The 15,109-nt window shown below is 36.9% G+C and overlaps 2 protein-coding genes and 1 non-coding gene across 6 annotated transcripts; 2 read left to right on the forward strand and 1 right to left on the reverse strand.

Moving 5' to 3' along the window:
- Positions 1 to 70: 70 nt before the first annotated feature.
- On the forward strand, positions 71 to 143 carry TRNAA-CGC. The gene has a single exon. It is a non-coding gene; the product is annotated as a tRNA-Ala (tRNA).
- Positions 144 to 1,570: 1,427 nt separating this feature from the next.
- Positions 1,571 to 7,203, forward strand: LOC111463988 (ankyrin repeat-containing protein At5g02620-like). 4 transcript variants are annotated; one of them, XM_023108029.1, is made up of 4 exons: positions 1,571 to 1,769; positions 1,855 to 2,530; positions 3,357 to 3,766; positions 5,870 to 7,203. In XM_023108029.1, exons 2-4 carry the CDS (start codon positions 2,110 to 2,112, stop codon positions 6,731 to 6,733), a joined length of 1,695 nt encoding a protein of 564 aa, XP_022963797.1. In that variant the 5' UTR covers positions 1,571 to 1,769; positions 1,855 to 2,109; the 3' UTR covers positions 6,734 to 7,203. The 4 variants fall into 4 exon arrangements, with proteins under 4 accessions (XP_022963797.1, XP_022963793.1, XP_022963795.1 ...); XM_023108025.1 differs by having other exon boundaries at positions 1,888 to 2,530; XM_023108027.1 differs by having other exon boundaries at positions 1,571 to 1,765.
- A 2,305-nt stretch (positions 7,204 to 9,508) lies between these two features.
- LOC111464125 (COP9 signalosome complex subunit 8-like) lies at positions 9,509 to 14,968 on the reverse strand. The gene is made up of 5 exons (XM_023108222.1): positions 14,816 to 14,968; positions 14,636 to 14,715; positions 13,819 to 14,000; positions 13,028 to 13,135; positions 9,509 to 9,880 (listed from the first exon to the last, which is right to left on the reverse strand). Exons 1-5 carry the CDS (start codon positions 14,897 to 14,899, stop codon positions 9,741 to 9,743), a joined length of 594 nt encoding a protein of 197 aa, XP_022963990.1. The 5' UTR covers positions 14,900 to 14,968; the 3' UTR covers positions 9,509 to 9,740.
- Between the last annotated feature and the right edge of the window lie 141 nt (positions 14,969 to 15,109).

Here is a 15,109-nt window from a genome sequence, read left to right on the forward strand (position 1 = left end):
AAAAAAAAATTAATTCAAAACATAATTGCCCTAATTTTTGATACCGTTTCTTTTATTTCAAAGAAACAGAGGGGGTGTAGCTCATATGGTAGAGCGCTCGCTTCGCATGCGAGAGGCACGGGGTTCAATTCCCCGCACCTCCAATTTTTATATTTTAGATATCATATAAAAAAAACTTTAATTCAAAACATAATTGCCCTAATTTTTCATACCGTTTCTTTTATTTCAAAGAACTAGAGGGGGTGTAGCTCATATGGTAGAGCGCTCGCTTCGCATGTGAGAGGCACGGGGTTCAATTCCCTTCACCTCCATTATTTATATATATATATATATAAATGATATGATGTATGTTATGGTATGATGCTTGACGAAATGATATGACCATATGTTATGGTACGATATGTTTGATGATACGACGCATATGATACGGTACGAAATGATATGAATGCTCGCCCTACAAGAATTCGAGGGCATGACACATCATTGGGTAGCATTGGGTAGTTATACTTATTTTCTTATACTTAAGTCCATGCCTCTAAGTAAGTAGAAATCTAGGGGTGTTGCAGGACTCTCCTGTTTAATTATAACCTAGTGAATGACTATATATATATATACACGCGCACAGATAGATATATAGTAAAATTATTTCTTAGATAGTGTGTCTGTGTCAGTTACAAATTTTAATTAAAGGTTTAAAAAATAAGAAAATAGATATTTTACAATTATTTTTATTTAAAAATAATAATTTAAATAAATGATCCAAACAACGTGAAAAAATAAGAAAATAGATATTTTACAATTATTTTTATTTAAAAATAATAATTTAAATAAATGATCCAAACAACGTGAACCAACCTCGAAATTAAAAAGTTTAATATATTAAAATGTAGTGAATAATCTCGAAATCACACAGTTCGCAGTGGAATGACTATGAAGCTTGGATTCATTAATTGAGGTCCTACTAAATTTGTCATTGACCTTATGCTCGGTCCTTACACGTTCATCACATCGACTATTCAAATACTTATGTTCATACGTATCGAATAATCTCGAAATCACACAGTTCGCAGTGGAATGACTATGAAGCTTGGATTCATTAATTGAGGTCCTACTAAATTTGTCATTGACCTTATGCTCGGTCCTTACACGTTCATCACATCGACTATTCAAATACTTATGTTCATACGTATCATCTCTCCACTCTTTTCAAATCTCTCTTACAAAAGCCAAAAACTTTGTGGCTTCCTATTTCTTAACCTAAATTCATATAGAATTATTAGTCTCAAATTTTGACGTGCAGGCACTCACATATTTTTTAATCTAACTTAACCCTCTATTTTGTTTTTTTGTTGTCAGATTGTTTCTTGGGTCCGAAAATCTCTCCCTAACATACACGTTTTGAGAAGTTTAAAGAAGACAATGTCAAATAGTGGTGGGTTTGGGCGGTTACATACGAGTATCCTTCGTCACATCAATAGTGCGTGTTTGAGTCAAAGCGTTGACGCTACAGTAAGAGAGGAGGAGAGAGAATGATTGGTGTGGCATTGATGGTTGGTGTGGTGTGGTGTTTCTCACTCTGTAATGCGTGTTTGGATATTTGCTCATTTGTTATCATCTTTCCTTTTTCTTCTCTCTTTTTACTCCTTCCTTTGGATGTATTCCATTCAATGAATGCACAGCCAAGAAGAAAGAAGAACACCTCGTCGTTGATTATTATCTCACCTTTCTTTGTTTTTTCAATCCTGCTTGGAAGCTCCATGTCCAGGTAGGTATATTCGGTGTTTCATTCTACTCTCCGATTCCTATTTTTGCTTTCGTCTTTTCAGCTTTTTTTTGGTTCATGTGTTGCTGCAGTTTTTTGAGGTTGAAAAATGGTGTTTATGGCAGGAAGGAGGTTTTGGAACTTGAATAATTGCAGTTTTCGAATTCAGAAGCGTTCAGGAAAGTACCAAATCCATTGGTTTTGATAAATTAAGAGATCTGAGAATCAGGATTCCAAGTATTGGAATCGATCGTGTTGATTGATCTCTAGCATTGAGTTTTAGGGCTGTAAAATCGAACAATCGGTTTAGTTCTGATTTGCTCGATGTTCTTCTTCTGAATACGATCATGGAGAATAGTTCCAAAGAAATATCGTTAGAGAAGCAGAAAAGCTTTAAAGGATTGATGGAGAAGCAGAAGAGCTTTCGGATGGTTATGGAAAGGCAACTAAGTTTCATGGGCGGCGAGAGGAAGAAAGCCAAGGAATCGCCAGGGAAGCGTGGGGATTCACCGCTTCATTTAGCAGCACGCGGTGGAAATTTAGCGAAAGTCAAAGAGATTCTTCAGAATTGTGAGGATAAAAACGAGTCAAATTGTTTATTGTCAAAGCAGAATCAAGAAGGTGAGACTCCTCTTTATGCAGCCGCTGAAAATGGGCATGACCTCGTCGTTGCAGAGATGTCGAAATATTTGGACCTTGAGATTGCATTTATGGCTGCCAGAAATGGATTTGATGCCTTCCACGTTGCTGCAAAGCATGGCCATCGCAGTAAGAACCTCTATCACATTCAATCGTAATAACAAGCATTAATAATATCAATGACTTCAGGGATGCCAATTGCTTGATAAATGTCTGTTTACGTAGCTGTTCTTTTATCAACTGCTAAATAGTCTTTGGCTTTATGATTGATTCATCAAATAGCCCTTTACTCCGTTTTGTTTTCTTAAATTGAAAAAGTATATATGTTCTTTTGGTTGATTATGGAAGCAGCAAGGTGCTTTTTGTTGAGGATTGTTGGGAGGGAGGCCCACGTTAGCTAATTTAGAGAATGATCATGAGTTTATAAGTAAGGAATACATCTCCATTGATATGAGGCCTTTTGGGAAAACCCAAAGCAAAGCCACGAGAGCTTATGCGCACAGTGAACAATATCATACCCTTGTGGAGAGTTGTGATTCCTAACACCTTTATTATATAGACTTGCATCTCAAATAATGATTTAGGAACAGAACTAGGAAGCACTGACATGTTATTATAGAAATGATACATTTTGAGAGTGAAATATAACAAACATGTTATATTATAAGCGTTATTGACTCGAAATTTCCTAAACAAATTGGGTTTGGATGTAATTCGGCTATTGAATTTTTGCATATAATTACCTGTACCTTTCTCTTTTGGGATTTGCTTTTTTGACTTTTCACAAAGTTGTATCAACTTTTCAAATCTATCAACTGGAAAGCTGAAATAATAAATGGAGAATCACCAGATAGATATCTTCTTCCTTGGCACATTTCCCTTGATAGAAATTTTCTGCTGTTTTCCTTATAGTTTCATCTCTTTTTAATGTAATCTGATTGAATAAATATTGCAGAGGTGTTGCAGGAACTTCTTGATGTATTCCCCAACTTGGCCATGACCACAGACTCGGTCAACTCAACCGCTTTGCATACGGCAGCTATGCAGGGGCACCTTGATGTGGTAACTCTCCTCCTCGAAACGGACTCAGAACTTACTATGATAGCTCGAAACAATGGTAAGACCGTCCTTCACTCAGCTGCCAGGATGGGCCATGTTGAAGTTGTAAAATTGTTAGTAACCAAGGACCCAAGCCTCGGTTTCCGAACTGACAAAAAGGGCCAAACCCCATTGCACATGGCTGTAAAAGGGCAGAACGAGAGGATTGTGATGGAGTTACTAAGACCTGATCCTTCAGTTTTGACTCTGGAAGATAACAAGGGAAATACCGCGTTACACATTGCTGTATCGAAGAGACGAACTGAGGTCAACAATCTATCTTGTTTATGTTTATACTTGCAATAAGTGTTCAATTCATGCTAATTTTGCTTCATAACTTTGATATGGCATGATACTTGCTACACATGACGCTTGATTTAATGAGGCAATTATCCTACCATGTGTTGTCAACATAATTGGGTTCTCTGAGATTAAGTTTAGCAATAGGTAATTATCGCGTTTGGTGTCTTGTAATTTTTCTAACCAATTACTTGGATAAATGGGGGTTGAAGCTTGATCAACTTCAATTTCTAGTCCTGGACCAAACCACGACTAGAAAATGTGCAAGACGAGACTTAGGGACTTATAAAATGCCACCCAAGTTGGAAAAGGACAAAGGCACAACAGATAATTCATATCCTCCAAAAGTTTTGCACAACACTCCCTAGTTTGGACTCAACCTGAGAGTTTAAAACTTTGATGACATCAACAGTGTTGATTTCTGCACACACACACACTAACAACCAAGGAAAAAGATCCAAACCTTCTTTGAGACTTTCAACTTCAAATGTTTAGCCAGAAAAAGAGATTGAGGTCGAGAAGAGAAGGCCAAATGAGATAGCAAGGATCTAACGAGAGAACCGTAAAAGATTAAAAGAACAATGACAATAATGTTACCTGTACTTATAATTAAGGTAAAGAGAGATGCAAAACCCATTTAGTCAAACAGAGATGTTCTTTCTAAGCAAGTTCCAAATACCAAGACTGCCTTTGTTCATTTCTTTCCACATTTTATCACAGAGGGCAAACCTTTTTCAAACATTCCCACAAAAAATTGCTCACCAGTTTCTCCATCCTTCTTGCTACGAACATAGGAACCCAAAATATTGACAAGAAATAGTGAGAAACTGAAGACTTGGCCTACCTTTTATAGACTAGAAGGTCTTATAAAAACTATTCCTACAACTTTTTCGACATTAGTTTCCAAATATAGGCTCCCGGGATTTTGATCAAGTGGAAGGCCCAAAGAACTTATAGGTAGCTGGGCGATTACACGCTTAAAGTCTTAATTTCCGTGCTGTAAACCTTATCATTCTTAAGACACTGAAGTTAGGAACATTTGTATGTAATACTACTATAATACTTGAGGCCATCCTCTCAAAGTTGCAGTGGACTACATTAAGGCACCTATATGGCTCGATTTTCCTTTAACGATTGAAGATTGTATTTTCCATAAATTGCAAGTTGCGTTTTGTACTTGATCTGATTGATCCTAAGTATTCTCTGGCGTGGCCCGTCCTCTTCCTTTAAAAGCCTTCTTTTGAGATCATCCACTGCCAAGGTCAAAAGAAATGACTTCCTCATGTTAACATGATTGATAATTAGTCAATAGCCGTTCGAGTACACGAGCACTTGTTTGTGGATGCCTCCCGCTGCAAAGGTTCCTTGGTAAAGGATCATTGTAGAGGGAACTCCCAATCTCTTATCTAGCTTTATGAATTATGTTATACAGTCCTTTGAAACAGAAAAAAGAAAAATAGACTTACACAGATTGGTCCTGAGGCTACTAATGGGCTGAAATTCTTCACATTAACTGCTTTGTCTCATAAGACTATAAAAGTCTTGTGAGATGATGACTAAAAAACTTCCCCCATAAAAGTCTTCCCCCATAAAGTTTCTTAGAACTCTAAAACCTCTCCCAATTGCTCAAATAAAAAGAAAATGAAAGACCATCAGTGTAATGGCTCAAGCTTACCGCTAGCAAATATTGTCCTCTTTAGACTTTTCCTTTCGGGCTTCCCCTCAAGGTTCTTAAAACGTGTGTGTTAGAGAGAGGTTTCCACCGCCTTATAAAGAATGTTACATTCTCCCCCCCAACTGATATGAGAACTCACAATCAGGACCAGTACATAATACCCTTTTAATTTGGTGTACTGAGCAAGCTACTCCTTAAACTCTTAATTGAATGCCACGGAAGAATATCTTGAAAAGGTCTCATCTCCTTAGCTAGAGCATACGAAGAAGAGAAAAAACTAGCAATTTCCCTTTCTAACTCCTCTTAAGCATTTTCTATTGTATATCAAGTTTAATGTTGAGGTGCATGTTGTATATCTAAATTGGCCTGATTTCGAGATGTTTATATCGTTGCAGAATATTCGTTGCCTAATATCTGTTAATGGTATCAACATCAATGCCATCAACAAGAATGGAGATACCCCACTAGACATTGTGGAAAAATTTGGATCTTCAGAACTTGTAACCATCTTGAAGGAAGCAGGGGCAGTCAATTCCAAAGACCAGGGAAAACCCCCAAGTGCAGCCAAGCAACTTAAGCAAACAGTTAGTGACATAAAGCATGATGTTGAATCCCAACTACAACAGACCCGCCAAACTGGTTTTCGGGTTCATAGAATCGCTAAAAGGTTGAAGAAACTTCACATTAGTGGCCTCAATAATGCCATAAACTCTGCAACGGTTGTGGCTGTTCTCATTGCTACTGTTGCTTTCGCGGCCATATTCACCATACCTGGCCAGTTTGTCGAGCAGGAAACGAAAGGTCTTACTCTGGGACAAGCACATATCGCTACAAATGCAGCTTTCATCGTTTTCATAATCTCCGACAGCTTGGCGTTGTTCATTTCCCTGGCAGTTGTAGTCGTCCAGACATCCGTGGTCGTGATTGAACAGAAAGCAAAGAGACAGCTTGTTTTTGTGATTAACAAGCTCATGTGGTTGGCTTGTCTCTTCATTTCAGTTGCCTTCATTTCAATCACATATGTAGTTGTTGGCTCAAACCACAAGTGGCTTGCCATTAGTGCAACCGTGATCGGTAGCACAATAATGCTTACAACAATTGGCTCGATGTGCTATTGCGTCGTTCAACACAGGATGGAGGAGTCGAAATTGAGAAGTATTAAGCGAGGCGAGAGCAGATCTCGTTCTTATTCCATGTCTGTCGTAGCATCCGAATCGGAGTTGTTGAATAACGAATACAAAAGGATGTACGCTCTTTAAGATGATCGATTGCCGCTCATACGATTAATCAATAGGTGCCAATCTTCAACAGCTATGAAGCTGAAGACATGCAACTAGGAACATGGATTATGATGTTTTAGCATCATGCTGAAAGAAAAGCATAGCATTGAGGATAATAAATGCTAGAAATTTGATGCAGATGATATCCAGATATTAGAAGAGTATGGTAACAGATCAGTTATGAATATGTATATGCATATCAACCGTTGCAAGATGACGATGATGTTGAGACCGGTGTCGTAGCCGGTCCATGTATTTGGCACAAGTACACGATTGTATTGGGTGCTGCAAGTGATCGATACCCCATCGTCACGTACTCGGTTTGTAGATATTCCGTTAAATCTTCATACCATCCCATCTCGTACTGGTTTTATAGATGTCTAAATATTTTTCCTGGATGCCTGAATATCACTTTTCACAACAGGGAGCATTTTTTTTCTTCCCTATTATTTTGGTTTCTTTTTAAAATTGTTTGTTCTTGTTTTGATTTAGGCTTATTTATGTTCTATTGATCAGCTGATCAATAAGCAAATAACAGGGAACTTGGTGTGGGGGGGGGGGGGGGGGGGGGGTGAAATTTTGAGCTTAGAAAACTGATCTCTCTCTCTCTATCAAACGCCCTCAAGCCCATCGTGCTGCTAGACGATTACAACGCCCCTGCCTTGGGTCTACATGTAAGGTTTTGACAGAAGAATGACTAAATTAGAAACATAACAATTAGAGTTTTAAGTGATGATCTTGTCAAGTCCGAACTTTTATAACTTTCCAAAATCCGAACTTTTATAGCTTTACAAAATAATAAGAGAAATAGAAACTCACCACAAATATTGCTTAAACTAAATAGCTAGCTAATACTCTTAACTATTCTAGAAGAAACGATCTTTATTTAACCGTTTTTTACGCAATCAAATTATTCTAACACTACATTCAGGTATTTGTGTAGCCACCTCGTGCATAGTCACTCCCCATTGATCATTGAAAGACGCTAGACCGTCCCGACCGTCATGACCCATGTAAGTAATCATTATGGGGACGAACTACTTTGGTAATGCTATTTTCGTTATTTTTTGTTCATCATTGTTAACCAAGGTTTGGATTACCCACTTGTTTTGGCCTCAGATTCACGAATTCGAAGGTTTTAGTGCATTTTGTAGCAAGAGTTAATGACAATTTGAGCAGATTTTCAGTGGGTAACTATATTTGAATCTCTTCTTGAACTTGCTATGGGTTTTGGGTTATAAGCTTTGGTTTTACTTGTGCTTAGGATTGGACGATTGGTTGAGGTCGAGAGACTAAATTTTGAGTAAGAATACTAGTTTGGTTGAGGGTAAAATTGTTTAGTTTTTTGTCTCAAAATTTTGGCATTAGTTTTAAGATTTTGTTTTAGGTTTGAACTAAAAAAAAAATGCATATCCTTCGCCTGCGCGCAATAGCTCTACCAGGCATGACGCTGGTATGCAAGCGAAGCGTTATTATTGGCAGCAATAAATAGCTCACTGAGCGATGATTAATTCTCCCTACCTCTGAAAGCAGAAAGGAAGGTAGTGCCCTCGATTGTTCCAAAGAAAAGGATCGTGGCGCACTAGAACCGTGACATCCAGCAGCAGCATCGTTGTTATGTTGTGCATGTACTTGTTAAGGTTTTTGAAAAAATAAATTATGAGATCTCGTGCATGAATGTACCTAACATGTAATATCATGACAAGTATATTGACGATAACCATCTATTATTATAAGACACTTGATTTGATACCATTAACTGGGTGCTAATTTTCATTAGTTTGGGTAAAGTCTCCCTAGCCTCAACTCTATCAAAACTCAATTGACACCACTTGCTGGGTACCAATTTCTATTAGTTGTGGTTTGTCGGTGGATGCTGAGTCTTGGGTTCATGTGTTGGATCAAACCTGACTCAATGACCTATAAGCTTCTTCTCCATCGTTCGTTTTCTACAAAATTGTTCCTCTTTTCTCAATGATTTTCTTAGGATGATTTATTTTCTATGAAAACACTCTTTAAAATGTAATCAAATCAAGAACAATGACCATAAGAAACTTTTAAGATAAATAATCATAAATAATTTAGATCAATATTTATGAAGTCATGTGTTAATGAGAGAAATAGTCCCTAGTTATTGAGACATAGTTATGATTGATAAGTGGTTTTATAATGTGAATGTTAATCATAAGTACTTATGTATTGCAATATGTTACTAAATTATTATTTTTATACATGGGACCTCGTGCATGTGTGACCATTTCAATCGTGAATTACTTTTCTTGTCACCAATTTTTCGAATGCATACAATCATGATTTATTTATGTGTTACCTTTGCACGAGCACATGCATGCCCAGAGAAACTATAAATGCTCGCCTAATAGGTTTATTTATACGTGTTCCCTTTACACAAGCGCATGCATGCCCATAGTTAAATCTAGAAACTATGAATGCTTGCCTAGTGAGTTTATATGCATGTGCATGGACCGCATGGAATGAAAGTAATATACACCTAAATTACTTTTCTTGTCCGCAATTTTTCGAATGCATACAATCATGATTTATTTATACGTGTTCCCTTTGCACGAGCACATGCATGCCCATAGTTAAATCTAGAAACTATGAATGCTCACCTAATAGGTTTATATGCATGTGCATGAACCGTGTGTATGAAAGTAATATACACCTAAATTTTAGGGGAAAAAGAAGTATATCGTTTTAGGTCCCACAAGGCATGATAGTCATACATATATTTGCAGACAAAAACCGCCAAAGGAACATCTTTCAAATGAGTAGAATCAATGTCAAAATCAAAGAGACAGCTAAGGGTTTAATTCTATCCAAAACTAATTTGAAAGTTTCCCCCACAAGAACAATATAGCAACAAGCAGTTCAGAGTTGGGGGGAATTAAGATAGATATCCACCAAAGCATGGCTCTAGTTCTAAAGGACACAACGAACTAAGAACAACTAAAGCATTTATGGGTCCTCAATGTTCAAGATGGAAAACATATTCGGTCAAGCGCTGCAATTTACTGGAATCTAACTTCTGCTCTCTCCCAATTTCTTGTTTCTTCACAGTCAACATTTCAGAAGCAACATCAACAATCCATCCTCGCCCTGTTACATCTGCACAAATACAAAACACCCCTTATTGTTTGTAAACTAGCCACAAGGGATGTGGGAAACACCTAACGTACATCATCCAAGTAACACAACCATTTCAAAACCAGCTTACTTACAGGAACACTTCTGTCATGCAAATTATTTAACAATTATTATCTCGAACTACAAAACAGCACTCGTTTGCGAGAAAAAATAGGCCAATATCGAGATAATTTAAGTAATAAAGGTCTTGCTATACAAAGTCTTGCATCACTGGACAGGTTCGCAGGTCAATGTTTTTACCCGCCCCGATCGGTAGCAGCTGAGTTTCTCCCCAAATCAAAAGCAAAATGGTCTGTCTCCCGAGTGGTGGGGTAGCAGTGGTGCATGCTATGTACTTGGTGACAATTTTCTCTACTACTCTTGATTGTAGCATCATAATTTAGGCTCTCATCTCGATGAAAATCACATAAAAAAGGAGGGTCGTCTTAGTAATGAATAATCAACCGAAATACAGCTACAGGTACACGTATTTATAGGCATTGAATAGACATAACATCCTTAACAGCTCCAACAGCTACAAATAACCAATTAAGAGCGACCTCCAAAAGCTGCTAGAACTCATAACAAACGGCTTAAACATAAAGAACTAGCTTATGATGTCTAGCTTAAACTAATAGAAAAAATGGCTCATAAACCCCTACGTCACAGCTTCTTAGGATACACCTTCGATGCCTAAGAAATCTTAACAAATTTAGTAACATCCTATGGTGGTTTACACTTACAAGTCTTCAACTTTACATTTAAGAACTTTAGCCAAGCACTGGAAGTGGGAGATAGGAACTCTACGAGGAGGAGGTTTTACTTCTGGTCCAGGATATAGTCATCAAAATCAAAAACACATCTGGAACTCCAGCTACGAAAAATGCTTAACTTATTACTACGATACTACTTTAAAGACTTATACCGAAATTGCTGGACTTTTTTCCTCTCCATAAGACAAAATCTTTGCACCTAACTTTCCCAAAACATCTGTACTTCTTCAGGGAGACTAACATGTCTTTGAAACAATCACTAAAGGAAAGATAAGAGATTGGCTATGGAAGACTTGTGTCGTTGTGGCTCTATTAAACATGCTGCCTTTTAAGACCCAACCAAAAGCAAATCAAAAGATTTACTTTCAATGGAGATCAAGCATTTTGTAAAGACCATAGTAGGTAGCAGATAAGACACGATTAGACAAAAACATAGCTGACAAGGAACAAGGATGGAGAGGACATGACCAAAACTCCCTCCTTGACCCAAGACTTGTTGAGAGAATTGTTGAAAATTGCACAAAATGAAAATGACTCTTTTTAATCAACAAACAACTTTTCATTGATATAAAGGGAAATGTACAAACAATACAAACTCCCACAGGGAGTGAAAAGGAAAAAAGAACAAGAACTTACAACAATTACAATAAAATGAAAACGGCTGAGAAACAAAAAAAGACCCGACATGAACCAATACTGGTAAAAGCTTGCCAAAATTCCTTCTCCAAAGGACGATCCGACAAACCAACTCAATTCCACCAAGGCACGACATGAAGGTCAATAAAAATGAAGTTGTTGAACCAAGGAACCCATCCCTCTGGAAACCACACAACGTGCCAAAAAAAGGAATACCAAAGCACCCGAGATACTCTCAGAACTGAAACACCTAAGATACTCTGAGAACTGAAACCCCAAACCTGATAAAAACCAACTCAATTCCACCAAGGCACGACATGAAGGTCAATAAAAACAAAGTTGTTGAACCAAGGAACCCATCCCTCTGGAAACCACACAACGTGCCAAAAAAAGGAATACCAAAGCACCTGAGATACTCTCAGAACTGAAACACCTAAGATACTCTGAGAACTGAAACCCCAAACTAGATAAAAATAATCGAGGAACTAATAGTAAAGAAGTTGCAACTGAAACTATAGGAAAAGAAACCGCCTATAAAAGAAGCATTACACTCAAACTTCCACAAAATGAAGTGACGAAATGAGACCCTATGAAACCTTGAAAACAATTGTCCTTCAGATGTTGAAGGGATTTTACGTAATTCAAGGCCACAAGCTTTAATAAGAAAGGCACATTTTCTAGGCACTAATGTGGAGGAAGAATCTTTTTTATTTTTTCTTGAAATAGAAACTCAAATGCGTGGGAAAGTGGGTCTTCAATCACCGAAAGGGATTCAACAACAAAGTTAAACTAAACAGTATTCTGCACTGATTAGTTTAACTTTAGATACAGCAACAAAGTCATCACACCGAAAGGGATGAAGAGGATTTGAAGGGTCTTTCATTGAATAGATGACACCATGTATCAAAATTGAATTTTTATGGCTACAAGGATTGTGGATTGGAGACTTTGAAGGAGCAATTGTTGTTAACTTCTAACTACCCACTTGTCTTACAGAGGAGACCAAGAGATGTGAACAATTTTGTTCAACTAAATCAAGATCCATAGTATTAACCTCGGTGGGTGAATGGGAAGAAATAATAGGCTCACTTTTCCAAGAATAGCACAAGGAATAAGCTGCAAAGTAACAATGTTTAACCTCTTTAACCCTCAAGGGTTTCGAGAACTTGAAACCTTTAATGGAGGCATTGAAAGGGGGCTCATGAATCCCAAAAGGCACATCATAGGAAGAATGCTCGTAAAAATGGCAGGGAAATCTAAAGATTCTCAGATTGTTGATGACCATACAGACTAGACTCATTAGAAACATCAATTCTTGGTTCAGCGAATGCAATGTCACCTACCGGAACTGAAACTAGAGGATGATCGATTACTCCATTGTTCACATTAAACTCCATCTTCCATGACTAGGTGACCAAAGGGTTAGAAGGTGGTCAATATTTATTTGAATCAATGCCGACTCTGTGTATATAGATATACATACATATATATATATTTATGATATAAAATGATCAATAGATTAAGGCCCAAAGAAAAATACAACCTAGCGGCTGCGGTAGGGAGAACCCCTGCCCAAGAGACTACAAAAAACAAGGCCTTCTATCGTTAATAACTTTCCACTATCCCAATGAAAGGTTTTGAATTCCTTTACAAGAAAGTATATTACAGTCATAAAAGTTGAGGGAGAATACAGAAGTACTTGGTTAATAAAGAAGCTTACAATTTTTGGCTTCTTCCCCATTCATTCCCAAGAAGTGAGCTGCATCATGGATGCTTATTGTAGAATATGCAGACACCAGCAACTGAAACATTCTCCTTCTGTAAAGATCTACAACATGAAAACAAAAGGTATTTTCATGTGCAAGATTCATATCTTAATTTTAAAATTCTATTTGTTTTTTGTGCAACAACTTTTCATTATTATTCTTAGTTTGATTTGTTGGATTGAAATCTCTTTCTATAGCTTTTTCGATCTCCTTTTATGTTGGATTTTTTTTTTTCTTTTTTAAAATGCCCTAGTCTGTTATTTCATTCTCCCCAACAAAGCTCGATTTCTTACCCAAAAAAATTATGGTTATGTTTGGGAAGAAAATAGGAGAAAATGGCATACCAGAACTAGCCTCCGTGTTCCATCTTGAAGATGTGAGGAATAAGAAATTATCACCACAAGTGCAGACAATGTGTTATTTCTTCATAATAAGTGGAAAAGGCATCGTATAGTCAATATCGAAGGATTTTTTTCTTCTGAAGGTGCCAATGACATTAAGTGAGTCAAGAAGTAGTATGGAGAAGAGGGGTGTAGATTTTTCTAAAAAGTTTGGATTAATTTTGATTCCAATTTCAAGTGGAAGAAAAAACAAGGATGTCAAAGGTCTGGGGCAGAAATTAAGTAGAAGTTATGGGGTGTTTCTCAAATCTTTTGATGGAGTTTATATAAATTTAGAAGCAACTTTCATATTACCAATGAAATGTTTTGTTGCCATGGAAAGGGAGACAGTTAAAGAGACTTGCCTGAAAATGCAACTAATATGCCCTGAACTTCTTGACACCAATCAAATCCATGAATAGCCTCGTACACGCCCCTATGGTCCTGAATCCATAGCTTTTGGGCAATTTTCCAAACGGCAACCAGTTCTGGTCGGTTTTCTTTTATAGTGGAAGGTATTGATTTCCAGAAAAATCGAGCACTATTGCTGCAAGAAACCACTAAACAGTTAACAGTCAGCTGATAATCCACAAATCCAGATAAGGAAACTCAATTTCAACCAAGAGTTTCGAGACGAACACTACAGAATTACTAGAACATCCAACAACAAAAATTGAATGGAAGAAGAAACAAGGGAAAATGAAGGAACAAAACAAATCCAAAAACAAAAACTGAACAATGATTCTAAGATAAAATCTATAAATAATTTACATATGGACCAATGTTTTTTGAAACAAATAACTCCAAAGTAACACTATAGAGCCCTAAGAACATGTTAACTATATTTCTTAGACAAATCAACAGGACAGTTTTAACCATATTGTTCTTTCGTTTTAAATAGACTAAATCTTTTAGCCAATTTCCGAAACACTCCCAAGGAAAACTGAACACAATGTTAAACTCTCACATTGACTAAGACTTCCATGGGAGGCAGTAATCAATGAAAACATTACCAAACATATTGAAATGAGCCAAAAAGTAGAATGGCGCTTAAAATCCAGATCAAAAGACAAGAACCACAAAACATTCCGACATAACACTGCAGTGCCATAATCAATCCACCTAAAATTTTGTTCATGATTTGAAACGAAATAATTAAGACATCAAGGAAAATGATCTTACATGTCATCGACGTAAAGGTAGCCAAGAAAATGGATCACGTAAGGCCATTCATCCTGATAATCAACGCCCTCGGCTGCAGCCTGATCAAGTAATGTAAATTTTAACAAACCGGAGAGGAAAAATGAGGTGAGGGGAAGAAATTAAAGGTGAAGAAAATGAAAAAGTGAGAAATTCAGTTGCCTGGAGCATTAGGTCGTCGCAAATATCAGCGATCTTTTCGTAAGATTTGAAAGCCAAAGCCTCAGTGAGACGAGCAAAATCCATGATTGTTCTCTGCCCTCTGCTCGTCTTCTCCTCTTCCCGTTCTGCTACGAATGCTCCATCTCTACTTCTTTATTAAACATATCATTTAACAATTCAGTTTTTTAATTTTATAAAATTTAAAATATATATATATATATATATATATATATATATATATATATATATATATATATATATATTTCTAAATTTTATGGTTTTCTCACAAAAATA

This window comes from Cucurbita moschata, unplaced genomic scaffold (genome assembly GCF_002738365.1).
Source record: "Cucurbita moschata cultivar Rifu unplaced genomic scaffold, Cmos_1.0 Cmo_Scf00029, whole genome shotgun sequence".
Taxonomy (NCBI): Eukaryota; Viridiplantae; Streptophyta; class Magnoliopsida; order Cucurbitales; family Cucurbitaceae; genus Cucurbita; species Cucurbita moschata.

Bases quoted from the DNA above. Each gene is read 5' to 3' on its own strand.
- LOC111463988 (XM_023108029.1), top strand. From the start codon at position 2,110: ATGGAGAATAGTTCCAAAGAAATATCGTTAGAGAAGCAGAAAAGCTTT. The intron at 2,531-3,356 runs GTAAGAACCTCT...TAAATATTGCAG, and splicing joins TGCAAAGCATGGCCATCGCA to AGGTGTTGCAGGAACTTCTT. The intron at 3,767-5,869 runs GTCAACAATCTA...ATATCGTTGCAG, and splicing joins TATCGAAGAGACGAACTGAG to AATATTCGTTGCCTAATATC.
- LOC111464125 (XM_023108222.1), bottom strand. From the start codon at position 14,899: ATGGATTTTGCTCGTCTCACTGAGGCTTTGGCTTTCAAATCTTACGAA. The intron at 14,716-14,815 runs GCAACTGAATTT...TTACTTGATCAG, and splicing joins GCGACGACCTAATGCTCCAG to GCTGCAGCCGAGGGCGTTGA. The intron at 13,136-13,818 runs GCAAGTCTCTTT...TTCATGTTGTAG, and splicing joins CATATTAGTTGCATTTTCAG to ATCTTTACAGAAGGAGAATG.